The sequence below is a fragment of the Meleagris gallopavo genome, chromosome 6, assembly GCF_905368555.1.
Source record: "Meleagris gallopavo chromosome 6, MGAL_WU_HG_1.1, whole genome shotgun sequence".
Taxonomy (NCBI): domain Eukaryota; kingdom Metazoa; phylum Chordata; class Aves; order Galliformes; family Phasianidae; genus Meleagris; species Meleagris gallopavo.
Window position 1 is genome coordinate 13031167 of NC_139409.1, and position 27290 is coordinate 13058456.

General features: G+C 45.2%; 1 protein-coding gene across 12 annotated transcripts in view; it reads left to right on the top strand.

Annotated features, from left to right (window-relative positions):
- The first annotated feature begins 3530 nt into the window (after nt 1-3530).
- Nucleotides 3531-27290, top strand: part of PARD3 (par-3 family cell polarity regulator) — a 434123-nt gene continuing 410363 nt past the window's right edge. For all 12 annotated transcript variants that reach the window (XM_085227074.1, XM_085227084.1, XM_085227082.1 and 9 more), the window contains exon 1: nt 3531-3783. In XM_085227074.1, the coding sequence (XP_085083200.1) occupies nt 3664-3783 (120 nt within the window). In that variant the 5' untranslated portion in view covers nt 3531-3663. The remainder of the gene's footprint in view (nt 3784-27290) is intronic.

Below are 27290 nucleotides of genomic sequence, written 5' to 3' on the forward strand. Positions count from 1 at the left end.
CACCATGCAGAGACTGCTAAATCTGAACATACGCAGAATAAGTCCATAAAAATTCCTCAACACAGTGTATAATTGGAGAATAAACTGTGAAGTAGTTCTGGAAATGAGTGACATCCCACTGCCTGAAGAGCTTTAACATTCAGGTGAAACCTACCCATGGTAATCAGTGGTTGCAAGATTCTCACTGCTTGCACATTTGCGGTGTATTCTCCAGAGATTGCAACCAGTGGCAGCTTTAAACAGAACTTGAGTATTAATCATCAGCAATCGTAAGCTCTGGTTGTCTCCATCCACTGCTCCATCGGCTTCCCTCTGCCAGACAGATAATTGCCTGTCAATGGAAGTCTTCCAACAACATCCTGGTTAGAAAATGGATTGTCAGGTTGAAGGGTATATGATCTCAGCATCCAGAGCTATATATATCCACCATCCCTTATTGCATCATGGTGCCTTTTCATTAAGTACACGGAAAGTACTTGTAGTTTTTGTAAACCAGCAACTCTTGCCAATTTTTCTCCTGATTGGTATAATCCTTTTCTCATAATCTCTAATAATAATGTTTTGTACTTCATTTATCTTACATAATTAGATCTTGGACACTCTCACAGACTTGTTATTTTGTTTGGTAAAATTCTTTCTTCCTTGTAGACATCAACAAACACTAAACTTAGAAAACTGTATTTGAATGTTTTCAAAATCATGTTTATATAAAGTGTATGTGTAGGTATCTAGTGAGAGAGAAATCCAGATCTCCAAGGCCCTCACTCTCATTGGTGCTATCACTATCCATGCCATAGTCCTAATGTTTTGGTCTCAAATCACATTCCAGGATGAAGTTATTTTCTTTCTACTTCACTTCTGATTTTTCCAATTTTAAACATTGAATAAAATAAAATAAAAAAATCCTGTCAATATTTATTTCTATTTAGGTTCCCCGCCCCCCCCCCCCCCCAGGTGACTTTGAACAGCTGAGAAACTGTCAAGAAACTTGCTGAAGAGTGGGAATTAGATCCCAGGAAAACGTGAGAAACCTGTAGCAGTGTGTGTGCAGGGAAAAAATCACTGTTGACCAGAAAATCTTTCTATTAGCAATAGATTTTACAGAGGTGTGGTAAGGTCCCTGATAAGCAACATTGTATTTCAGTGGATACATGGAAACAACTGCTGAAAGGTAATGTTGAACACAGCCAAGATATTCCTTGGAAGAGTCGCTGTTCATTTCACATTTTTGCAGCTGTTTCTTCAAGTTTCTCAGACGCTGTCTATTAAACCAAGGATTTATAACCATTTTATTTTCTCAGTATGTTCCCAGCAGCACTTATGATCACCTAGAAAGTGTGAAACCAGTAGGTTAATGGAAATTCTCAGCATTTTCCAATACTGAATTGGATAGGCTATGGCCATGCAATCATGGAGCGTGCTCAGTTGTCTCAGTCATGAGCTGGAAGCTGTTTGCTTTGCTGTCATTTCTTTCTGCCTATCTAACATCCTGAATTCTTCCTTTCTGTTCCAGAAGTGAAACGCTGAGGATAAGCTGAAGTATTACAGTATGTCAGGTGTTCTCGTCTCCTGCTTTCAGAGACAGCCCTATTTTTCATGCAGCTTTCAGATCCTCACCCAAGTTACTAGCTCAGGTGAGGCAAGCATATAACGAAAATGACATTGACATCTAAGCAGAGCAGAATTATCTGTAGACCAATGGGTGAGATGTCTTGTCATTGCATGTTCCAGAAATCTTCCAGAATCACCGTTGGTGGAAACAATGCTATGGATTTCATTGAAATTGAACTGGATGTTTGAAGGTTGAAACTTCTATAATGGACCTTTCTTTGCTTTAAACTGCTAATTAGAATGCAAAGGCTGCAAAGGATGCCATTCTCATGTTTCTGTTATCTTAATTGGGCAATAATTTCACTAAGTTTTAAGAATAATATTATTTCTACCCTTTAGCTGGGTGCCCATTAAACTGCAGATAGGTTTTTCTATTTGGATCCTGTTTGAAGTCCCTTAGAACCATTGCCTATGGGAGTGGAAGCCAGTTGCTGAGGCTGCTGCTGGGTTGGAAGCAGTGGACAACACGGCTGAGGTGCCCACACTAGCAGCAGGAAACTTGTGTTATGTGCTGTGAAGTATTTCATTTTCCCACATACACCTTTTTCACACACTTCATTTCATGTCTGTGGGACCATGAAATGTGGGGTGGGGGGTGAAGCATTTTCCCTGCCTTCATGTCCTCCAAAGTCTACCTTTGTTCTGCAGTTAATTTGAATTTCACCATTTATACCCAAAAGAAGCACTCTGTCAGGCCACAGTGAATGCTCAGTGAACTGTGCAACTCCACAGTTTTCAGTGAAATCCATGGAAAAATGTGAGTGATGTTTGCAAAATCTTTTGACATCTGATGGCTCTGGGGAGTAAACTGCTCAGTGCTTTCACTGATGTTCATGTACTGATCATAGAATTGAGTTGGAAGGGATTCTTAAAGGCCATTCCCCTGCAATGAACAGGGACACCTACAAGTCCATCAGGTGCTCAGTGTCCCATCCAGCCTGATCTTGAGTGTCTCCAGGGATGGGGCATCCACCACCAATCTGGGCAACCTGTGCCAGTGCCTCACCACCTTTATTGTAAAAAAACCCAAACAACGTTATTTACATCCAATCTAAATCTCCCCTCTTTTTGCTTGAAACCATTTCCCCTTGTCCTGTCCCAATAGACCCTGCTAAAGAGGGTGTTCCCTTCTTTCTTACAGCCCCTCTGTAGATACTGGAAGGCCGCTATTGGGTCTCCCTGAAGCCTTCTCTTCTCCAGACCGAACAGTTCCAGGTCTGTTAGAATCAGCCTGATGATGCATCGGTTTTCTCCTGTGGCTCTGTGGCAGTTCCATCGTGCTGAAAGAAACACAAAAGGCCATGAAGGCCACCTGGCTATCCAAGAAGTCGGGTAGGAAAGTGTAAAGATTCTGTTTCCAGGCTTTCTGTGGTTTAGTGCCTTGGTTTTATGCTCAGATTAGCGACAGAAGAGCAGCAGGCAATGTTCTGGGAAGGAACAGCCGGCTGCGCCCACTCCTCCTCTCAGCGGACCAACTGGTGTTGGGCGCACAGCTCCCGCAGGGTTCGCGGCGCCGCCAGGGCTCGGACCCGGCACCACGGCGGCCGGCCCAGGGCAGCGAGCGGCCGCCGCTCGGAGCCAACCTCACCGCCGTCGGGTGCCGGCGCTGCGCCGCGCTTCGGCTGCGTGGGGCGCCCCGCGGGGCCGTCCGGCTGCGCCCGCCCCGTTGCAATGCCCCGCGCCTCCGGAGCGGGGAGGCAGCGCCGCGCCCCGCCCGTCGCCGCTGCGCGCCGGGGCAGGCGCCGAGCAGGTGGCCGCAGGCAGCGGGCAGCTCCGCGGCATGTGAGCGGCCCGGCCTGCCGCGCTCCCCCAGCCAAGCAGCGAGCGGCCCTCGTCCCGCCCTGCTCCTACCCGTACCCCGGTCCCCTGCCCGTACCCCTGCAGCGCGGCGCCCGCAGCGGCGGTCCGGCGGCGGCGGCGGCGGCCGGGGGCTGAGCGCCGCGCCCCGCCGGGGGGCGGCCGTGGCGGAGGGAGGAGAGGCGGAGGAGGAGGAGGAGGAGGAGGAAGGCTGCGCGGGGCCGGAGGGACGCGGGAGCCCCCCGGCCGCGCAGGATGAAAGTCACCGTGTGCTTCGGGAGGACGCGGGTGGTCGTGCCCTGCGGGGACGGCAACATGAAAGTTTTCAGCCTCATCCAGCAAGCGGTGACCCGGTACAAGAAGGCGATCGCCAAGGTGAGGGGCGCGGGGAGCGGCGCCCGGGATCAATATGGCGCTTCCCGGGGCGGGGAGGGGAGCGAGGGGGAAAGTCCGGGCTGCCCCGTTCAGGGCGGTGGCGACCGCGGGGCCCCGGGCCGGACGGTGGCGGCTCCAACCCCCCGGAGCCGTGCTCGGAGCGGCCGCGGGGAGCGCGGGGGGGGGGGCGGCGGCCCCTCGGCCGGCCTCTCGGCGGCGGGCGGAGAGCGCGGCTCCGGCGCGGCTCCCCGCGGGCGCCTGGCGGGCCTCGGCCCTTTGTTCGCCGGTGCCCGGCGGCGGGGCGGCCGCCCCCGGGAGCGCCGTTGCCGCGGGGCGAGGCGGGAGGCTCGGCCCGGCCCGGCCGGGGAGGGACGCGGGGGCCGGCGGTGCCGGGGCGGGCGGCGGGGCCGAGGCGAGAGCCGCTGGAAATCCAGTCTCAGGCTTCCCGGCCCTCCAGGCCCGGCGGTGCGGGGGGACCCCGCCGCAGGGACGCCCCCGGGCCGAGCCCCCCCGGCCCCGTCCCGGCCTGGGCTCCGAGGGGCCCCGCGGCGGCTCGGCCGCATCGCGCGGCCTCTGCGCGGCTCCGGCGGTGCGCGGGAGCCCCGGGAGCGGGAGGCGGTCGCGGGGTGTGGGAGCCCCGAGTTTGGCCTGCGGCGGGGCCGAGCTCGAACGCTGCCCGTGCCGGCCTCCGTCAGCCCCATGTTGAAATCACGGCAGTGGGTGTGCGGCGGTTACACGCTCGGTTTCCCTGCCACAGATTTGTTGGGAACTGCTCTTTTGCGTCTCTCCGTTCCTTTTCTTGGACTTTCTTCTTGTTGCTGCAAAGTTCTTAATCAGCCCTTGGCTGGGACAATACCGAAGTCGCTCTCTCGAAGCTGAAGTGCCATCCCTTCCCCTTCCTTCTCCCCGATTCGCTGAAGCACTGCGTTCAGCTTTTCTGAGCCACTCAGACGGTCCTCACTCCTCCAGATCTGGGAGTTTCATGTTGGCAAACGCCGACCTGAAAGCTCTGAAGCTGCAGCTCCGCTAGGAAAGCTCTGTGGGCAGAAGCAGTGGATGTGAAGGACCCCTGGGAGATGTCTGAGATCGGTGTTCTCAGGGGGAGCTCTGGGTGCTGCATGGAGGGGGGGGGCACTGGGGGCCCCATCGTCTCCCTGCTCTGTTCTTGAGGGTTCTGGTTCGGAAGCATATAACAGGAAACACTCACCACACTTTTGTTTGTCCTGCAGCAGTTGTGATTCTGGCTAGGAAAAGAGTGAGGGACTGCCTGGGATGGGACTGCCCGGTTACATGCTGTGGGCTCTGTGTGTGCCCATGTGCTGTGGGTACAGTGTAGTGGCCCTAAGTATGTCCTGTGGGAGCCCTGAGGGCTTAGTTGGGCTGTTTGTGTGAGAAGCAGAATTTGCAGAATTCGTTCTTCAGTGCTACAGTGCTATATTGGTAAATATCAGGTAGTGTGATGCCTGAGATTTGCATATAATCACAGCCTGCCGCCCCTCCCTCCCTCCCTCCCTCCCCCCCCCCCCCCTCCCCCCTCCCAGCTCCCTGTCCTGGTTTACATGGCGCAGTGCTGCAGGTATTAGCAGTTATACAGTGGTTACGCCGTGTGCCACGAGTATGGGCTGGAGTAGCCATAATTACTGAGATTGTTTCTATTATATGGAAATAATGTGGTTGAAAACCTAGCAGCAGCGTCCGCGGGCTTCTCTGCGGGTGCTTTTTGCAGTCAGTGTCACACTGTGTGTTTAACCAGACCTCAGCGAAGCTTTTCCTCAGTGCTGCCCAGGATGAATCCTAGAGCCTTCCCTAAGTGCATGGGTAACATTGTAAATGTATGGTTCCAGGGGCAGGGCTTCATGGGTTACTGTCTCCTTCCAGCAGTTAGATAGTTGCTTTCAGTGCTGGTGTAGTGCTAGTGTAGTGTTAGTGTAGCCAGAGAGCAAATCTCCCCTCTGGACTGAGATGGAGAGGAAACAAAGTGATTCCCGCTCTGAGAGGTAAAGGTGTGTGTGTGAGGATGCGCCCTGGCAGCTGGCCCCACGCTGACTCTGAGATCTGCTGAACCGCTGTTGTGCTGCTGTGGAAAATGCCATTGTGATGGAACAGCATTCATAATAGCTTAATGAAATGTATGGTTTTCATGCTGACTGGAAAGCAGTGATCCTCATTCTGCCCAAGGTGTGTGGCGGCTTGATGTGGCCGTGCTGATGGGAGAAGGCCGGAGCTGCTGCTGGCCTCAGCCAAACTTTCTGAACTCTGTTACTGAGGCCATGTGCTGGGAGTGAGGAGAGTATGTACGCAGGTAATGGAGATCATAGTGAGGTTCTCCTCTCTATGAAACATTAAAAAGCACATGGCTGACAACCTACTTGCTGCAGTCTCTTCTGGATGTCTGTGGTTGGGGTTCATACACCTCAAAGAAGTTCAGTGTGGATTAACACAGCTGTTGGTACTAAATCTTTATGTGCGGAATGACTTCCTAACATGGTGGGCTGCGCGTGGAGTTCTCTGTGTATCAGGAAATCTCTGTGATCCCTTGCCTTTGTTCCAAAGAGAGCTCTGTGTTTGAAATGTGATCCATTTCCTTTCAAGTTTTGTTTGCAGAGAAAGGTGAAGTGCATTGAGAGATGTTTGAGAAGTCCACCTGTCCAGGGTTCTTGGAGGTGCTGCGTGACACGGCTTCTGCAGCGAGCATTCCGTGAGCTCGGTTTGTTCAGGTGGTGGCCAACATGAGAGGAGCTCAGGGCTTGGTGGATTCCACATTGGTGCCATTCTGGTCGTGGTTCCTGGGCAGTTCATTTGGTGATTGAATGGTGCTGGAGTGGAGCTATGGGGGTCTTTGGGAAGAGGGGAGGTCAACCAACCTGAGTTGTGTTACACTGATGGGAAGAGAAAATGGGCTGCTCAGCCAGGGAATGGGCTGATGGGCATATGGTTTGAAATGTTTTAAGCAAGTGATGGCTTATGACCTAATGTGAAAGTGTGGAAAATGTCCATTAAAATAGTGTGAAGTTGGATGTATCAATTAACTTTTTATAAAAAAGAATTAAATGTCTATCCTCTAGCTTTGGTTTAATCATACTGCAGTAAGAAATGTTTCTGATGTTTCTTTTTGATTCTTATATTTATTTATTGGTAACTTTCTACTGTGGTAATCTTTTTGAGATACCAAAGGTGTTCTACTTTTCATCTTGTTTTTCTTGCAAATATCAGCAGACAAACTTAGGCAATGGGTAGGTGTTGTATTTTTCAATCTTTTTTTTTTCTTTTTTTTTTTTTTTTTTCCTGCTTTATCGTGGTGTCTGTGAGATGTAAACAACTGCAGTAAACAACGCCAGTGAGGAATCAGTAGTGTCATACATTTACAGAATTGTTTGGCCTCACACTGTCTCCACAGGGGCTGTTGGGGCTCTTCATGGCTGTAGATTCTGCTACAGAGTGCCATGAGCTTGTTGTGGTGTTTGTAGACTGCACATAACTCCAATTTTCTGTGGAAAAATAAGGAAATGAACAGAAGCTCCTCCTGAACCCATAGCATTTTAAGAGAATCCTTTCCCCTCTCCCTCACTAGAATATTGTGGGAAATTAAATGTTGGAGGGATTGTAATATTGTATGGAGCAATGCTTGAATTGTTAATTTAAAAAGCACAGAACGTTAATATTTGTTAGAAGTAATTGTAATCTGTTCCCTGGTAGCATTTGAAGGAAACTGCTGATATCAGATCAGGACTTAGAACCCCTCACTACTGCAAGCAGAGGTAACTGTCAGGTGCCACCCAGAGCCAGAAGCCCCAATTTGCTCCTAGACATGAAATCCATTAGCAGCGGAGCATGAGGGGGAAGGTTGTGTTCATAGGGAATGTGTGCTGCACTTTTTTTTTGTTCTTAATTTGTCTTTTTCTTCCCCAGTGCTAGCTAGAACAGGAGTGTGTCAGCATGAAAATCCCCTGACTGTGTGTGTGCTTTGTATGGCTGTTAGCATTCTCTGCACAAGGGTGGCTGCTGGGTTTTGTCACAGGTGCAGCTGGTTCTCTTAGGGTGCCTTTGGGATACTCCTTTGCAGTCACACTGAAGATGCTCATAGACAGTGATGGCATAAGTAGCATAAAGGAGGTTTTATTTTCAATTTGTCTCTGCTGAGATATGTCATAGCCCATTCCCCTTTGGAAAGCTGCTGCAGGATTCTGCAGGTTTGGGAGCTATTGCTGGAAGTGCAAGTCTACAGCTGGCGCATGCTGATTAAATTCCCTCATTTGTTGTAGAAAACTTCCTTTTCCCCAGTTCTCTCTTTATAACTCTGCTTTCCTGTAGCTGTGGTGGTATAGGTGGCACGCAAATCCTTCAGTTCTGCAGGTAGTGTTAGTGGGGGCATGCGTGGTGCTAACTTGTTTTGCTTATGTGAGCAATACATATCTTAGCTGGATGGGCTGCAGCATTGTTTTAAGATAGTATTGCATGGTTCATCAATATTTAGCCATTACTTACTGATGGCAGCAGCACCAGTGCACTTTGTGGAAGAGGAGCTTGCAGTCAGCTCACTGCTGGCTGCTGAGCTCAGCTGCAGCACTGAAGATGGAACTGTGGAGATCTGTGAAAGCACTCAGCATGGTCTGTGAGTGGCTCCAGCCTGCAATTTGGGGTTGAGGAGCTGCCAGCTTTCCTTGTCTCAGGCAATAGCCTCGACCAATGGAAACCATCTGACTCTCATAGCTCTTCGCACTTCAGCTGCAGTTATGATGGTTGCAGATGTTTTAGCAGGGCTATAAAAGCACTGCTGGAAGTAGCACTTTCTCAGTTGGATCAGACTATGACATCTTTTGGTTGTGGCACATTCAGTCTGGTAAAACAAGATGGGGTAAACGGGGGAGAAACATTACTGATATTGGTCAGGTAGAATATGGCTGATGTAGCTTTAAAACAATTTCCTGGTTCTTCAAAGGAAAACAAACCTCTTCATCCAAATAGAAACTGAATGGATAAAACATGCAACAATGCCGAACCGATGCTTATGTATATTGAAAATAAAGTGGAATTCTTCTGACATAAATCTAGAGTATGGCACAGATGTTCTCACTCAGAAATGTTTTGTGAGCAGTAAGAAAATAAAAAGTGGAGGAAAAAAAGTATTAAAAATTCTGCAAGATACATTAGAGCATCTGTGCTCTATTTTTTTTTCTTTCCTTTTTAATATACAGTATATATTTTTCTTGTTTCTTTGAGGTCATTTTACTGTAGTGCTCAGCAAATCTGGTCCTGGAACACAGATGAAAAAATCCAACAAGCCAAACTGCCTCTGAGGGAAGTTCCATAATGCAGTGATGCCGCTTAAAAATGGGAAGGGAAGAAGAATGCCTGGAGCTGGCAGCACTGATGTCCACAGTGCTTGTCAGGAAGACCGGTAGTGCTGGTGGAAAGGAGATGAATCAGATTCTGAATTCAGGAAAAAATAGTTTTAAGTGATCAGTGACCATTAGGGTGTTTTTGTTATTAAGACAATCACATTCATTTTGTTTGTGACCATCTTGAAGTATTATTGGTAGCTTTAGTTATTTTCACAAATTGGTTCCAACTATTTGTTAAATCAGAAGTGCTTTTAATAATTATTTTGTTGCATTTTCTCTTACAAAACACCAAAAAACCCTCAATTACTAGGTCTGTGAGGGTGACTTATGTTCCACTTGAGTTTCTGATTGTACTGGTGGTATGGATCATAGAATCATAGAATACCTTTAGTTGGAAGGCACCCATAAGGATCATCGAGTCCAACTTCTGGCTCCACAAAGCACCACCTGAAAATCAGATGGTATGTCTGAGAGCACTGTCCAGATGCTTCTCGAACTCAGCAGCTTGGGGCTATGAGCAATTTCCTGTTGAGCCAGTGCCCCCCCCCCCCCTTCCCCCCTCTGGTGAAGATCCTTTTCCGATGCCCAGCCTGACCCTGTCCTGTTGCAGTCCCATGCTGTTCCCTCAACCAGCTAGCAATGCTGCGCTTGGTGCTCCCCGAATGGCTTTCTTGGCTGCCCAGGCACGCTGCTGACATATGCTCATATGTTGATGTTGCCCAAGACTGCCAGATTCAGGGTTGCCTCTTCCCAGGTGCAGAATCTGGCACTTGCTCTTGTTAAACTTCGTGTCGTTGGTGGATACTCAGCTCTCTAATTTTTCTAGATCTCTCTGCAAGGCCTCTCCACCTTCAATGGGGTCAACAGCTCCTCCCAGCACTGAGTCCCAAACAAAACAAGGAATGAATCCTGACTGAAAGCTCTTAGTCTAGGCCCCATTTGCTGTATTTGCATGTGGGCCTGCTGGAAATGTGCACAGGAGGATTCCTTGTACCTGGCTGGAGGCACAATGCCGGCCCCCTGAGGTTCTCTGTGGCCAAGAAAATTTCCCAAGCTTGCCTAGCTTGGGAAATGTCAATACAGAGAATCTTCCAAATTGAATTCACTGCTGACCTTGCTGCTCCAAGAAATGCTGTGTGAGATAAGGGCTTACTAGGTACTCGCATCAGCAAAAGCACTGTGTTGGTGAGGAGCAGAGGGCACTGATTTCATTGAATTAAGGCAGAATGGATGCTGTGCTGCGTCTCAGGATTTTTAATGAACAGGGAATTTCATCGAGGCTGAGTGTATTGGAGCACAGGCTGTGTGTTGAGGTGCCACGAGATGCCAGCCAGCCCCATCTGCAAGGCCTTGTGCTGGGCTGCTTGTCTTGCTTGGCCTCCTGTGTCATCAAGTTTGGCTCATAGGGACTTCTTGGTAACGGGGACAGGGCTGGCAGAAGGGAAAGGATTGCGGGTAGAAGAGTGGACTTTGAAGGTGAAGGGGAAAACACTTGGGGTGGCCCTGGAGGCTGGCCAAGAAAAAACCTCCGTGGCTGTGACAAATGGATGCAACTCCTGGTACAATTTCTTTCACGTGAGGGAAATAGGAATTTGCAAGAGGGCAAGGTGATAAATTGCATACTGACAAATGAGAAGAGCTGAAGGTAGGAAGAGTCTGGTTAGCTCTTTGCCCCAGAGGTGAGCACTCAATTTAGGAAGAGGATGAAATATATGTTCTCAATGTGACACTATGGCTGTCATTCAGAAGGCTTCATTTTAAAAAGAAACCTGGGGAATTTATTACAGGAAGCTGCTCTTTTGGGGTAATAGGTGTCCTGAAAGTAGTGAATCTCTAACTTGGCAGTGAAAATAGACACTGTTTTGGAAAAGCAACATTCAAATTTTAGCCATACTTTCCCCATTCTCTCAGCTTAGCTGGCTGCTTATGTGGAGATTCTGGACCTTTGCAGTAGAAGTGAGCTGCTATGTCATTAGTGGTTTTCTTTTCAAGTGCCCACGTTGGTAGGAATTTGTTCTGAGTATGCATGCCCTTGCTAAACCAGAGTTGGAGGGCTATTTGCAATGTGCTGGTATTCCAGTTGAATTACTAATAGGAGAATAAAAGTTTATGTGGATACAAAAGGTTTTAAATGGAGATAGAACGGTTGGGAGTGTCTGCGTGCTGTTGTGTGCACCCACTTGGGTGTTCTCATTCATCTGAAGAAATTTAGCCACGCTTACTAAATGACAAGGAGTTTCAATTTACCCCATCTTTTTTGCATGTGCTTTCAAAGTTCTTGAGTTACTCTGCCTTCCCCTGGGCAAAGAGCACATGGTGCTTTTCTTCCCCGTTAAATGTCGGAAGTAATGTCCTACCTATGAGAAACTCGTGGAGATGCACCCTGTTCTGCATAGTGCGGGAAAAGCTGCTTTGTTCTTGTCCTCAGAAACTGTCTGAGCAGAGCAGCAGTTCACGGCACAGAGAAAAATTACTCATAGGAGTTTTGGAGTGTCTCTGAGGTGATCAGCCTGGAAGTTTTGTTGCTATGGCAGCTGAAATGTTGGTTTAAAAGGCATTTAAATTGAAACTTCAAGCACCTTTAGCTTTAATTAACTGCTAAATTAGGTTTAGCTTGGTCTAAGAAGAAAATGTTGTGCCCTATAAGTAGCAAAGGGTGTTTAACTCGTGGTTGTAGGAGGCAAGGGAGCTGTCTCACCCTGCACCCCGCAATCACACCAAGAATAATGCTTTGGTAAACTGAAACCAGATGTCAATGTGTGAAGTGTTATTGTAATCAGTGTCTTGCAAATCTCCCCTTTATGAGAATGGATGTTTGAAGTACATCCCGATGACCCTGTTGTTGTGTCACATCACCACAGATCGGTCCAGTGCCAAGCTGGGAGCTGGTGTCCTGCAGCTGCTGGGGGAATCCCAGCATGACCCATCTCTGGCCCTGCTTGCTGGGGTGACACGACTTTGGGCTTTATTCCCTGGCTGCAGGATGGCAGCAGCAGCAAAGCAGAGCTACCTTATATGAAAAGTTAATTTGTGCTAAGTATTCTTTTGATATTTGAATATGCAGCAATTAGCTTGTCCGGACTGCTGTTTACCTTTTAGAATTTGGATAAGTCTAAACAAGCTGCTGAAAGGAACTGCGTTGTAAATCTCCTTTAGAAACGTTTTTTGACAATCGTTTGTTTCAGACTGAGATGAAATTTGCTCTTTGTGGTGTCCTGGCCAGTGGCTGCTGGGAGCAATGCTGGGCCTAGGATAAGGGAAGGGCTTGGGCAGGGTGCTGGTGCATGGGCTCTGCTGACGGGCCCTGGGAGTCACCGTTCTGGGCATGCCCTCAAGGTGGGAGTGTAACTGCTTGTGCATGGATGCTGCTCCTCTGGCTTTTAGAAGGAGATCCGTAGTTCAATGTTTACCATGGCCAGCTGCTGTGCTAGAGTGCAGTTTGTAGAAAGTGCTCCTCTTTGTTCTGAATTGTTCTGACTTCTTAATTCGGTACTTGCTTGGTCTCACTGTTGAACAAAGTAAATAGAAACATATGTTTTCTTTGCTTAATGTGAACGTTATTAGAATATTTTAGATCTGAAAATCATAATAGCTGTTTTTGTAATGTGTATGTTGTATGGGTGGCCTGCTTTCTTTCTTAGCCCATGTGTTATGTCTGTGATTAGACAGTGATAGGGATGAAGGCTGCTCCAGCTCTGGTTGCTTTCATATGGTGCTTCTGCTTCTGTGTGCATTTTGTTGCCTCCTGAAAGAATTTGTTGCCAAAGGTTTCTGAATGCCAAAGGCCCTGTGAATAGGGATCCATTTTAAGACACAATAAATACACAATTTTTGTTGATCACTTTTGGAGATTGAAGCTGCATGTCATATTGAAATAAAAAAAATAGTTTTTCTTATATGAATTATGATTTAGATGCATGTCATATTTAATCCAGAACTTTTCTGCCACTTGCTTTCCTAAAGTGTATTGTTCCTTTCTGAAGCAGAGTGCGGAGTGTAATAACTCTCTTGTTTTGTGTTATTTTGCAGTATAAGCTAAATGCTGAGATAGGAAGTAGAGCTCTGAGATTGAACAGTTTATTATTAACACCCTCTAGCAGCTTTTCTTTCACCTGGTCTGAAAGCAGACTCACAGTGAAGACCACATAGCTTCAGATGTGCCAGCTGTACCTCAATCCGATAAATGGGGATCTGTGCCCTGCACTCCCAACTCATGCCTCTCTCAGCATTTCTGACCAGCAGCAGTCAGCCCCTTGCTGCTCACCTCCTCCTTTGCTATGGATGAAGCTGGGCCGTAGGTGTTCTGGGGATGTGAATCAGGGGCTTGATGAGGGCAGAGTCAAGGTTTCTGAGAAGCTCCATTCGGATGATGACAGCAGAAACATGTATTTTTTTCTTCCCCTCCTTCATAATGTTGAAATTTCAGTGTGCAGCTCTTCAGTGTATAAATTATGGTGTGTGTGGGAGGGAGGACGTGAAGATTGGTACCTAGGGCAGTCAAATGACATGGGTTTACATCTGTCCAATGGAAGCTGAGGGAATTTAGAATCAAAACCTGACCTCGAATGACAACATTTCTTCTACCTATTTGAACTTCAAAGCTCCCATCACCCTCCCTCTTAAAATCCAATATGAGATGTGAAAGCAAAGAAGAGGAGTCTTTCCCTGGCTCCTTATAAACACATACTGTTGGCTCTGCTGCTTGGGCTGCACTGCTAAATATGGAAGGGAGAAACGTTATCAGTAACAGAATGAATTTTCAACTAAATGTGACGTGAATACATTTTTTGTTTGTTTGTTTTTAAAGCATTGATTTTAATGTACATTATGGTCAGTGTAGGAGAACTCCGTTAATAAAAACTCCAGATCCAGATGTTTTGTTATTTCTTAAGTGACTCGACTGATGATTGTGTTTAGCTGATGTTTCATATCACTTCTCAAGTAATTTTTGTGGCTGTGTTTCATCACAGAACTTGCCCCTTTGGGAGTCCTTTGGAACTCAGTTAACAAAATCCACTTGAAGTTCAATTGCTTAAAAGGGTGGAGACCTATTCTTTTTGCTTTTTTACCTACCCCTTAATCCTGGTTGCTACTGTGGGCTTCAATTTTTTGAGCTTCATCTATGCTCACTTGCTGAAGAGATGTGCTTGCTTTTACAAGACCAAGGCCAGCTTCATTACTGCCTGGAGAAATGCTGAGCAGTATCTGCTGGGAGAGCCTCCAGGGTGTCAGAACTTTCCTTTGGTATGGGATGAACTGCTGCAGGTTGCCTTGATTTCTTACCATGAGGTAAGGTCATGCATGCGGGTTGTATGAGCTGTTGGTGAGCACCAAATGGTTTGAGTCCTGACTCAGAGTTAAGTCTCATTTGTCTGTAACTGTGAAAGCAGGGTGTCTTTGGAGCAGTTTAATGCAACTTTACTAGTGGGTTATAGGAAACTAATGATAGATAGGTGGTTTTTTTTTGTTGTTGTTTTTTGTTTTTTGTTTTGGTCAAAATCATTCCGTTTTGATAAATGTCCATGTGTGAAGAAACCTCAGGGATGGAAAGATGTAGAAATGCATGATGAAGGCTATAAATGCTATGGTTAGGATTTAAGAAAAAAACACTGCACTGTCTCAATTCAGAGGAGACAGTTGAATCCTGTGGTGAAGATGTAGGAAATTCCTTGATAGTTTTTCTCCACCAGGCTGCAAGCTGGGAAGGGAGATGGCTCTGTCAGTGCCCTACTGTGCAGGGCAGGGCTGGGTCCTTTCCATCAATGCTGTCCCAGATCCGCAGTCACTGAGAGAGTCATTGTTCATAGAAAGTGGACACTTTTAAAACATCCACATGGGGATTTTTTCTGTGTCTTTGCGCTCTCTTAAGATAGTTAGAAGTACTTTGCTGAACTGTTGGTGCTGCAGCAGAACCATGATGCACCCATCAGCTACAACTGTTCACTGTACCCCAGAAAGCTGCAGTCCGGTACTTTGGGTAGTAATGCAGTAGTATGTGAGCTTCAGCAGTGTGCTCACCCTTGTGTCTGTGCAGTGCTGGGCTCTCAGTGTCATCTTATTTGAAATGGAGCATGCTGTGGTTTCTATGCTGCAGGTACAGCCAACGTCCTGCTGCCCTGTGTGGCTCTGGCAGTGTTTGGCCATTTGTAACCCAGGGGCTGAGGCCCTGCCTCTGCCTGCAACCCAGCAGTGGGGAAAATGCATCGTGTGCTGCACATGGCAGTGTGATTTGTGGTAACTGCTGATTGTCACTGTGCCACTGGGAGCGTCCACTGGTCCTGCATGGCAGGGATGGCCATAGGAGCACGAGCCTGCATGATTCTGAGAGCACTCTGAAGAGAGAATGGGTATCCTTCTTTCTTCTCTGGAGAAAAGGTGTCAAGGGCATGCAGGACATCAGCAGAGAGAGTGTAAATGTTTTCTGTCATGCCCGCCTCTTGTGTGGAGCATACTGGCTCAGAAACAAGATTTCCCTCCAATACTTTCTCCTCTTAATTTGGTAATTTCATTGTGTGCTTCACCACCTTCTCCTGTCAAAAAGCAAATCAGTGAACAAATGTTGTAGCATTTGGCAGGTACGTAATTAACGCACAGAGCAAATGGGAGAAGTGAGGCACAGGAGGTTGCTGACTTTGGGACCACACAGGCAGCCCAGCATCGGGCTGGAAATAACACGCTGACGTGCTGACTCCCAGCCGCAGCTCTATCTTTCCCCTCTAGTAAGGATGTGGTACTTCTGCTGCTCTTCTGCAGGTTAGCCTTCCTGTGAAAAGACATGCCAGGCTTTGCCAGGCTGAGAAGCAGGTGTCTTGTGGTAATTGGCTGCTGGAAAGAAAGTATCTTCCTGCTAGGAAAGTGTGTGCTCTGCCTGCTCAGCTGCTTGAATTATTACTGTTTCTTGTGTAATTCATTTCTCAGGTCTCAATTTGTATGAGATCTCTCTCACAGTATGAGTTACTGTGGTTGAAACTTCTGTACAGTAATCCATGCTGAGTAGTGAGGATGTTGACTCCAATAATGCATACTTGTTGAAAAGATTGTAACTTAGAAAGAAGGCAGAGCAAAGGCTTATGTTTTCCTTTAATACAGCTAGTTAAATGGATTCATGAATAGTGATTTTGATTTTGATATTTTTAATTTTATTTTAAACTTGGTGCCACACAGAAGCCATAAGGAGATGTTTCAGTGATGTATTGGGCTTAAATATGAGAAGTTTAGACAAGGGACAATATAGATCCATACTTGTGAAACTTTCTGTTTTTTCTTATTTAAGTGCTGTAATTTTCTTTCAATATTGAAGTGTTGCAAGTAAGTAGTCAGTAAGTGCTCTAATGTTCAGCCAATGCTGGTGAGAAAAGGTGCCAGGTCAAAAGGCAAGGCCTGGGAGCATGAACTGTCTGCGTGCATGCATGTTCCTTGTAGATTGATGGGGTTAATTGCCACGGTCTCGGCTTTGCTTGTGGACTACTGTGCTACTGATGCTGACTGAAAAGAAGCTCAGTCTAGCTCAACTTTTTAATCCCTTCTGCATGCAGAGCAGAAGAAAGCATGTTTTCTCTTCGTAGATCTAAGTTTTCGTGATTATAATGTCATATCAGGATCTCTATGTTAAGGAGAAGGAAACATGCAGAGCTGTGTTTGCTGTAGCAAGTATTAAATAATAACAATTCTAAGCTCTGAAAATTGAGATATTACAGATTATTATGTCACCCTAAAACAGCTTTTAAAATGACTGGTTTGAGTTTAATAAGCATCAGCTAAATCTTTTGTGTTTTAAAAACATGCCACCGCACAACTGCAATATTACTGCTTTTGATGAAGACTTCAGGTTCTGCAAGCAGCTGACATAGCCACATTATCTCCAGCATTTTGGAAAGATGCAGCTGGAGGACTGTGCAATGAAAACATTTGCAGAATAATTTCAAAAGAGCCATTGTTCATCTTTTGCCCCATGACTTTATTTCTGTCCTTTGACAAGCACACAGTTACCTGGCATGAGGGCATACAATGAAAAGTGGTTTCTTGAAACTGGGTAGCTTGAGAGATTTCAGTGAATCCTGTTAATAAATATCTCTAATGATTTGCATGCATCATTATGTGTCTCTTTCTTGTTGTAGCACATCCCCATTATTCCAGATGTGCTTTTCATTAGAAAGTCCCTGAGAACATATTGTCTGTTTGTACTGAGGTTCAACCACTCCTGAAGCTCACAGTGCTGCCGTTTTGCTTTCTGCTCTCTCCTCAACTTTTTTTGCCTTTGGAAACAGAGCTGTTTCTCACCTGTGCAATGGCATTGCTGTTATTGACTTTTTCATCAAAATTAATTGTTTTCCTAGTTTATAGGCTCTTCTTTTTTTCTGATGTTCTTTCTGTTTCTTGCAAATGTTACATGGCAGCGTCCCCTTCCCTTGTAGGCACAATATGCACTCTACAGGCTCTGTTTTAAACGGTTTCCTGTTTCTCGTTTGTTACTGAGTGCACAGATGAAAGGAAATCACAGCATCTCAGTTGTGGTCACTGCTTCATCTGCTGTGTCCTGCAGTAGAGGAAAAGAGGAGATGGTCTGCAGGTGGATATAAATGGTGTATTAACTTTTCTTCCATTACTCTGCCACATTACTTATACGTTTTTAAGCTGTCTCGAGCTGTCTTGGGCCTTTTTTTTTTTTTTTTTTTTTTTTTCTTTCTTCTCTCTCTGTCTTAAAATGAGGCAGTTTGCTAAGGCAGGACAATAGTCAAGAAATTCTGTATTGTTCTTTTAATCTCGCACCCTGCTTACATGAGCTGTTCCTGAAGGCATGCAAGAACAAAACAGAAGGGGTGGCTGGTGTGCAAGAGTGATGGCAGCAGTGCACGTTCTGTCCAGATGCTGTCATACACTTACGTGCTGCACTGTCCTCACGTGCATGAACTGGCCATGTGGGGAGGATACAGACAGACAGCTTTTTCACCTGTCAGTAACTGTCACGAGGTTTGCTGCAGCTGCTACTGAGGCAGAATTTGCAACAGAAAGTTGAACTTCAGTGAATGCATTGGAAGTGCTGTGCACGGTGATAAGTGACTATGTAGTGGTAGGATTCTGCTAGCTTGGATGTCGCTTCATTTCTGCTGTTCTGCTGCCTGCAGTTAACAAGTGGGTAGGTTTCCACACAGACACTCTTCTGGTAATGCTTTGAAAGGATGTTTCTGTGCCTATTCTAGCCCAGGATATACTTAAGTTGGGTTTGTAAAACATTGAATAAGCTTAAACTCATGTGTGTGCTTTTTAACAGCTAGTGAAATTTTAATTAATCACTTTTAATAATGTTAAAAAAATGTACATTCAGCGGTTTGTCCGTAGCAGACAAAATGCCTTGGGGGCGCTTATAGCCAAACAGGCTGGGTATAGAAATCAGTATTAGGAAAAAAAAAGCCGCAAAAAACATCAGTACGAAGAAGGGGAAATAATTCAGTTTAAAACGTAAGTAAACCATAGTTTCTCATGTACAATGATGCTCTTTTCATTGAAGTACAAAACCAGAAAAATTGGGTATGTTCACTGATTTACAGGCTGCTCAAACATGACTACATGAGACAACTGAAGCTCCTCTGAAGAGAAGGCAGTATAATCTGAGGATCAGCAGCTGAAAGACACTCCCTTTTTTAATCTTCTGTTTCCAGCTGGAAAGGGAAATGTTCTTAGTTTTTCTCCTCTTTTCTTTTTTTTTCTCTTTTTAATAGATTGTAGTTGTAGAGCTAACAAGAATAGACTGTTTGCTTTCAACAGCCAAGCACGTTTCCATACAATTGTTTCAATTTGCTTCTTTCTTTATCAGTTGAGGGCAAACCGTTCAGACTATTCTTTTTACAGCACCTTTCCTTTTTATTATCCTTGCCCAGAGCACAGACTTGTTTGTTAGCATTCAGATGGACTGTGTACAGAACATAAATGGGAGCCATCCCAACCATATTGGCCATTGAAATGCCTTATCTGCCTTCCTTGTTTTTAAAGAGCCAATTTGCATTTTTTCCCTGTATCTCATCTGGAAATGCAATGCATAAAATGTTTTCAAACATCCTGCAGTTCATGCTGTGTGAATGAATTGAGAAAGCAGTCTGATACGTGTCTGGAATTTGTAATTTACATATAAAATCTGAAAGGTAGGACATCTGAAAAAGAAAATCTCAACTTGGCTTCTGTTGTGTGCATTGAGAGTGCTACAGTTATTAAATACAAAACGCTTCCAAGTCTTAAGATATATGGGATCCCTACGGGACAGTGACTGCTGTTGTGGTGTGACCATAGCCACATTTAGGTAGGAACTGGATGGAACCGTGAAAGCCGTGAAATCAAGCAGACTTCTGTCCGGACATGGGGACCTGCCAGCAATGCTATTTGTCAAATTCTGCAGCTAAACTCCTGAAGCACCGTGTGATCTGCAGTTTCTTCAGGCAGCAGCAGCAGATCCACAGTTGGATTTGTATCACGTCATGATGTTGCTGTGAAGGGTCCTCTGTGAGGAGGGCTGGCCTCGCGCCAAGGGGTGACCTGGCTCAGCTCCTGGCTAGGAGGGCCAGTGCTCTTGTGGTGCTGGTCAGAGGGGATTACTGGTGTGGAAAAGGCATCTGTGGATGGGGGTGGGAAGGAGAGACAGAAGGAAGCATTTTTTCTCAGCTGTCAAGTGGACTGTCTGTGCCTGCAAGCATGCTCTTTGGATGTGATGAGCATCATGGGGGCCACCTGCTTGAATGACTGCACTAGTTGTTGAAGGAGAAGTGAATTTGCTGTCAGGACTTCCAAGGCTAGAGATGACCTGATTCTTTATGAGGCTGACTGTGTTCACTGTCCTTCCGCGAGGCCCTGCAGTGTCCCTGTGGTGTGGCGGCTCTGTGAGTGACGGCCCCTCTGAGTGGCCTCAGGGGTGTTCCCTGGGCTCTGCTATGGTTTGACAAGCTTCTGCTGAAACTGGGCACATTTCTAAATGCCATAATGAGTGATTTTATTGACAGTGTGTGCTGAACTTCCAGTCTGAATGCAGAGCTGCAGTTCTCAGCCTTGTCTGGGGCCCTGTGTTGAAGTCAGCTTGGTGGGTCTTTCGGCTTCAGGAGCAGGTTCTGCTTGGGCTACTTGGGTTGCACGGCAGGTCCCCATGAATTAAATTCCATCATGCCTGTGGATACTCATAGGCTCTCTGATGGAATTTGTCCTTCCTACTCTGGATAAATTGTACCAAGTACCATCAGTGTGAAAAAATGGAGAGAAAGGGCAAAGGGATAAGAGACTATGTCTGACCTTGCCATGGCTTCTCTACAGATCAAGTCTTACTCCGTATTTGGGTTTAGGATAATCACAGGATTGAATTTCATTGGATTTCAGTTACAGGAACAGAGTCCATAATTAAGGAATTCAATGAATACTTCTTAGAGTCATGTTACATTCATTTTGAGGAGTCACTTGTGAGGCTGCTTAATTTTCATTCAAGGTTTGAACTCTTATGGGCTTGTTAAAAAGAGATAATTAAATTAATTTCTCCTTCTCACACGTGCATACTAAGACCCTACAAGGTAGATTTTAGTTACTGTTTTATCTTTTTTTGGTTATTTGATGTTATGGGCATCAGTGACGTGGCAATGTAAAAAGGATTTTTTCTTGTAAATTTTATTTTCTACAGTTCTGCTAAATTGCTATTCATGCTTAACATTATAGCTCTGAGTGAAGCTTGTGATTTCTGCAGTGTCTCTGCCTTTGTGGCTTTGTGTCTACAAGTGTTAAAACTCTTCAAGAGATGCCTCTTCAGCGATGAATGGATTCAATGATTCAGCTGTTTGTAAGGCTAAAAGAAAAAACAGGAAATCTGAGCACTGTTTTATGGTGTTTGGCAATCTGCTTTCACACAAGAAATGAAGCGTTTTTCTAGTATTCACAAGCACTGGTGTCTCCAGGCTCTTATAAATGTGCAACACTGACTGCTTTAGCAATATACACCTCTTAAGCAAGTGGGAGAGGGACGAGAGCCAGCTGGCCCTGAGTTCAGGGTGAGAGATCTAAGAAATCATAGGTTTCATAATTCCATATGTTCAAGAGTCTATGCGATGGTTACTTCAGCACGTTTACTTATCATATATTTTAGATGTAGGAGCATGGGCAGTGAGTTCTGAAGTACTCAATTGGAGTAGCCTTGCATGACAACAGGTTTCCTTCAGTACTAACAGTGTCACTAGAAGCATGCATTGTAAATGGTGTTGCCTGGAAGCTTCCTGAAATGCACTAGAGGTTGCTCTGACTCATTTGCTGCACAGGAATGCTATAGCAATAGTATAATAGATTGAGCTTTGAGAGATTCGATTGTAATCAAGTACTGGCATCTCTTGTTCTTTACAGTTACTTTCTTTTCCCTCCAAAAAATAAATTGTCTTTGTTAAAATCTGTTTATTTGTGGCAATAAACATGGCTCTGTAGGCTTTAAGGAAAATGTTCTTTTCTTGTTGGAAACCATCCAGATTCCACTTTGTTTTGCTATTTCACAAAATTAACATTAATCCCCCAAAAGCCAATATGTTTTAATAATCTTCATAATAAGAATCATAAAACTCTTTACTATCTTGCGGTGTGTAATACCTCTTTTTTATTTGGTAAAATCAGAACATGCATTAGATATGAACTTGCATAGTACGAAATGTGAAACATTGCGAAAGAAAGCAAACCCTGTGTCATTGCTCTGGATGAATGTGCTGCTTGCTCATTAAGGTGTATCTTTGCACTAGGAAGCCAACAATAAATCAAATACCGCATCAGCTCGCACCATACTCTGCAAATGAGTCAGGCAGCACTGGCTGGAGCACTGCATGCATCTGTGGGCTCTAAGCATGACAGGGCTGTGTTGGAGCAGCAGTCATGTGCTGTGAGAGTACCCTGAGCTAAAACCACTCATTCTGAGGTGGAAATGTGTACAAAGGTGTTCAGGAGAAGGAGGGACAATAGCATTGCCTCTGAGAGAAGAGAGATGTTGAATATTGTGGTGCAAGGTCTCATATGTGTCAGTACTGAACCATATAGAGTTTGCTCCTACAAGGTATAATTTCAGTATGTATAAGTTGTCATCACCAGCATCCTTAGTCTTGTTTTGTATTCCAAGTGCTGATTTCAAGTAGTAATTAATACCCAGTTTAAGAGAGTGTCTGTGTGATTTTCCGTTTCCCTTGGACAGCTTCAGGTACTTTGTAGCACTTTTTTACTTTCAACACTGTTACTATCCAGTGCACAAAGCTCTGATTGCAGCTCTTTCTTCTACTGACGTTGAGAACTGATATCTTCATGCTGAGATAATGTTATCTTCACCTCCATCACACCAGTCAACTTTGACAGGAGCAAGCATAAGTACAAATCTAGTTGTTTGGTGTCTACAGGTGATCTTGGTACCACAGGCTATCTTCAGAGTCGATGTCTAGAAACGCATGGTTGTAAGGTGTGATTCACCTTAGACTAAGCAGCCATATATAATAGCTGATTTTTACAGTCTGGGAGCTGGCTGCAGCATGCCTGCAGCTGCACAGCCTTCCTTCAGCATGCACATATAAACACTGCCAGTTGTCTGGGTCTACTTCAGTGGATCCTATCCATTGTATGCTCTTGTAACAGGTCTCTGTTTACAGTGTTATGTGATCTGGCAGAGCAGCCACTTGCTATGTGTAAAAGCACATGCATGGAAAAAAAAATAAGATAACAAAACAAACAAAATGCTCAATGCCACCAATAACTTCTGCTGCTGATCTTTGTGCAGCCATTTATTTAATTTTTTTTTTTTTTTTACTTTTACGTTTACTTTGGACAAAATGTTTACATCTTGTGTGTTGCTGTAAGAGCTGGGTACTGTCTGTATGAGACAGTACTGCTTAACTCAGTGCAGAATACAGAGCTCTGTGCTCTGGGGAGTACTCAGTTCCATGGAGCTAAATGCTGTTGAGAAATACTGCTTTGTCCTTTCTTGCAAGAAGGGATGGGGACTCCTCCGCTCCTCCCAACAGTGGCATTTACTCCAGTTTTTAGTATGAGGGACAGATAATTTCAAGGCTTTTTTTTTTTTTTTTTTTTTTTTTTTGTTAAGGCCAGACATTATATATATATTATATATACAATATGTTTTTTTCACCTGTAAAAGCTCAGATAAACTCTTCAAACCCAGGTTTTGGCATAAACTTAAAAAGGAGCATAAGAACGTGTTCATATTTAGCATCTAATTTTTTTCATTTCTTCGCTTCTTCTAAGTTGCGCAAAAAGTAACACTGAACTTTGTTGTGTATGGTTGTGGAAATGATTTTAAATCATGTATTTCAACAAAACACACTTTCCTGATGTATGTTTCAAGTAATCTGCATGGCTGTTCTTTCCTCTGCTTTGAAACTGGGTAGCTAAATGGAGATGGGATGGAGGTGATTAGTTTTACATATGACTTACTGCTACATGTGAAATGCGATGAATACATACTGAGAGCCCTGGAAAAAAAGTATGAGAGAAGCACCAGGGTTGTATAACCACCTCTGTGTAGTGAAAATGGTGTCAATCAGATACATAGGCATGTTGCAGCAGATCTGGAAGCTGCTTGAAAAGAAATCATGGCAATTGTTCCTTCTAACGTAAACATTTTGTAACTCTAATTAAAAGGTAGAAGAAGAAAAGAGTTGTGCTTGCAAGTAGGGAGTTGTTCCACGGTGTGTTGGGGGAAACAAGTGGAATTGTTTTGCAATTTATACAATGCAGTTTCAAAAATAAAGCTGTTCTTAGTGGAATACCCTCGTGGTGCAGTCAGTGTCAGTTGGCCCTAACCTGCAGACTACATGTTACACACCAATGCAGGTCTATAATGTTGCAGGCTGTTACTTGCAGTGTAAAATGGAAGCTAATGGCTTGGCAGTATTGGCAAACTTGGTAGTAAAACTTATTACAGTTCTTTATAAGTATTTAAGAAGGAAATCTTTCATTATATCCGTAATATCTTGGCATAAACACTATCACACAGAGTCAAGTTGTCACCATGTGCTGAATTCACAAGTTTTGTGAGAGGAAATATTCATTTGTGGTTTTGAAATAAGATGTTTTCAGTTCAGGATTGACAGACATGGCAGTTTCTGTACCACTGTTCTCAAATTCATGTTTTGGTAATATCTACTGTTACAGTACCTGTCCCTTGCCATCGCACAGCAAAGTGCTGAGGGCAGTGAACCTATCAATTTCCAAACAAGTCATTTACCACTGAAACAAAGTCCTAATTGCTGGAGCTGGACTGTTTTGAAGTTGTAAGGCTGGGAAGATAAACACAGGTTTCTGTTGAGTGCTAATCTGGTGATCAGAAAATCCTTTCTTCAAGCTTTTTTTCTTTTTTTTTCTTTTCTCTTTCTGTGACCAGTGGCTGCACCAGCCCAGGGTTGTAGTGTTGCACTTCAGAGGGATTTTGCAGGCTGGACAGTGCTGCTCCCTGGGAGCTTTGCTGGGTGATGTGCTGCTTCTCATCGTAACCTTTCACCATTCCATTCCCCCTCTGGGTACCACTGGGTTATTATTATTGCTTTCTTTTCCAGTGTGGGTCTTACCCAGTCCTTTTCCCCAGGGGATTTCAGTGTTGGTTCGTCTGTTGCGTTGGCAGAGGGAGCCTGTGTGCTGGTGGGCACAGAGCACTGGGGGTAACATGCTGTTCAATGATCTTTAGTTGTTTTTTCTTGTTTTTAGTTGACTTTGTGGTCCTGCTCTGTCCTGTTGAATGCTAATACTTACACCTGCAAGTACTGACATTCCCATCCAATGTTGTTACCACTGCCTCTGAAGCCAGAAGAGCTGCTTACAAAATGCCGACAGCTTGGGGTTTTGAACTTGCAGCTGCTCGTGTCCTTAAAAAAGATGCTTCACAGCTGTGAGATCTTGTTTCTGTAGATTCTTCAAATGGGAGTGCAGAGCTAGAGGTGACAAATCTGAATTTATAGTATTTTTCCTCTTGGTAGCGTGAACAAATACACAGTAGCACAAATGGCAATTGCTATGAAACACTAAATCTGGATGTAGGGAACTAGCAGTCAAGAACAAAAGAGCACGTGGGTACAGATAAACAAAGTTCAGGCATAGGTGTGATGGTTTATGGTCGGCAGTGACCTGTAAAGAGGTCTGGATGGTGGGTTGGATTTCCAGTGTAAGAAACGAATGCCTTGGCAGTGCACAAACTTGAGTGGCCAGATGTCACCAATGTAAAAGTTCAGACAAGACAAATGCAAAGATTCTGAATTTAATACTTCCCTGAAGTTTTTAATTATTCATTTCAGATGTTTGCACAAAGTGGAGGTTCTTAGAGCTCTTGCTGTGCCAATATTGCTACTCCAATATGTGTAGGCTTTTAGAGTCTTGAAGTTACAAGCTGTGAGAAATGAAATACTCAGATCCACAACTCTCAGCCTTAGCATAGACTGCTGTAAAATCTTTTGGATGTATCTGCTGATTAGGTGCCAGAGCAGCCTAGTATCTGAGCAGAAGAATGCTGTCTAGCACTATTCATCTATATCATTATTGCCACTGGCCTGAAGTTGAAATTTGTCCTTTCAGTGAGTAGACTGAATCTTTTACACTACAGTTTCTATTCTCTGGTTAGATTACATTACATTCAAATGTGGCTTATTTTAGTGTAAATTAGAAGCTTGTGGGGCTGGAGGTGGAAAAGATGTGTCAAATTTTGGATTTTCATCATTTCCTCCTCATTCTGAGTGTTCCTCTGCCCTCCAGAACCCCTAGCCTGAGTTTTGAACAGTGGTGTAAGGAGATAAGTGCTGCCTTCCTTGGTAAAAAGGGGTGTGATTTCAGAAGCAGTGGGTGGTTGTGGGGGGAGGTCCTCCAATTAAATCAGCAGCCAATCTAAATCTGCCCTTGTAGTACCTTAAGCACGCTTTTTGATCTTAAAGCATAAAATCTGTAGATTTACCTCAGCAAACGGTGTCTGCCGTGGGTTGGATTGATGAATTCCCCTGAGTGGAAGGGGAAGGGGCAGGGAGCTGTAGGGCTATCCCCACCTATTGCATAGAGGAAGGGGACAGAGCTTTCTGTTGGGAGTGGGTTGGAACAGCGACTTGAAAGGGGTTTGTTTGGGGTGCGGTGAGCAAGTGGTCTTCTAGGAAAAGCTTTGGAGAATGTAAGCAGCAGCAGGAATGGGGAAGAACTTGACAAGCGAGTAGGGTTGCTCCCATGGAGAAGGGTAGGATGTTGTAGCCAGAAGCAAGGAATAATAAGGCTGAGAAGGATAATAGTCCCTCCAGGTAGTACTGGTGCTGAGCAGAGAAGAATGTTCAGTTATGGCCCTGCCAGCACTGCTTTGAAGTGGACCAGAAACTCCTGTAGCCTGTGGACAGCATTGGTGAGAAAAAGGTTATGAAATAAATTGTTTTGCTTAAAAGTTTATTGGACAGGGTATGAAATTCTGGTGGGGGTTGGGAATGGAGAACAATCTTCCTGCGACCAGCTGACCAAGGATGGATTGCTTGCCTTTTTTGTAAATAGCACAACCAGGAATGAAGACACTGAAAATTGCACATTTGTCACTGTGGGAGAGCTGGAGAAAAATGAAAGCCGTGTGGTAGCACACTTAGTTCAACTGGAGTCTAAGTGAAACTGCAGTAAGGAGTTTATCATCCTCTTTTTTTGGAAGGGCTGCTCTCCAAACAACCGCCTCCCCCCAGCGAAAAGCCTCAACCATGCACAAAAAAAACCCAAAATAACAGGATCACAGAATCACAGAATTGTAGGGGTTGGAAGGAACCTCTAGAGTTCATTGAAACCAACCCCCCTGCCAAAGCAGGTTCCCTACACCAGGTCGCACAGGTAGGCGTCCAGGCGAGACTTGAATATCTCCAGAGAAGGAGACTCCACAACCTCCCTGGGCAGCCTGTTCCAGTGCTCCGTCACCCTCACCGTGAAGAAGTTCTTACGCACATTCGTGCGAAACTTCCTATGCTGCAGCTGATGTCCGTTTCCCCTCGTCCTGTCTCCACGTACCACTGAAAAGAGACTGGCCTCACCACTCTGCCCTCCACACCTCAGATATTTATAAACCTGGATGGTGAGACCATTTTGAATAGTGTGCACCTAAAGATCCCAGTGAAATCAGTGGGACTAAAATGGAGAAGTTTTTCCAAGCCTGAGCTGCAAGTTATCCAT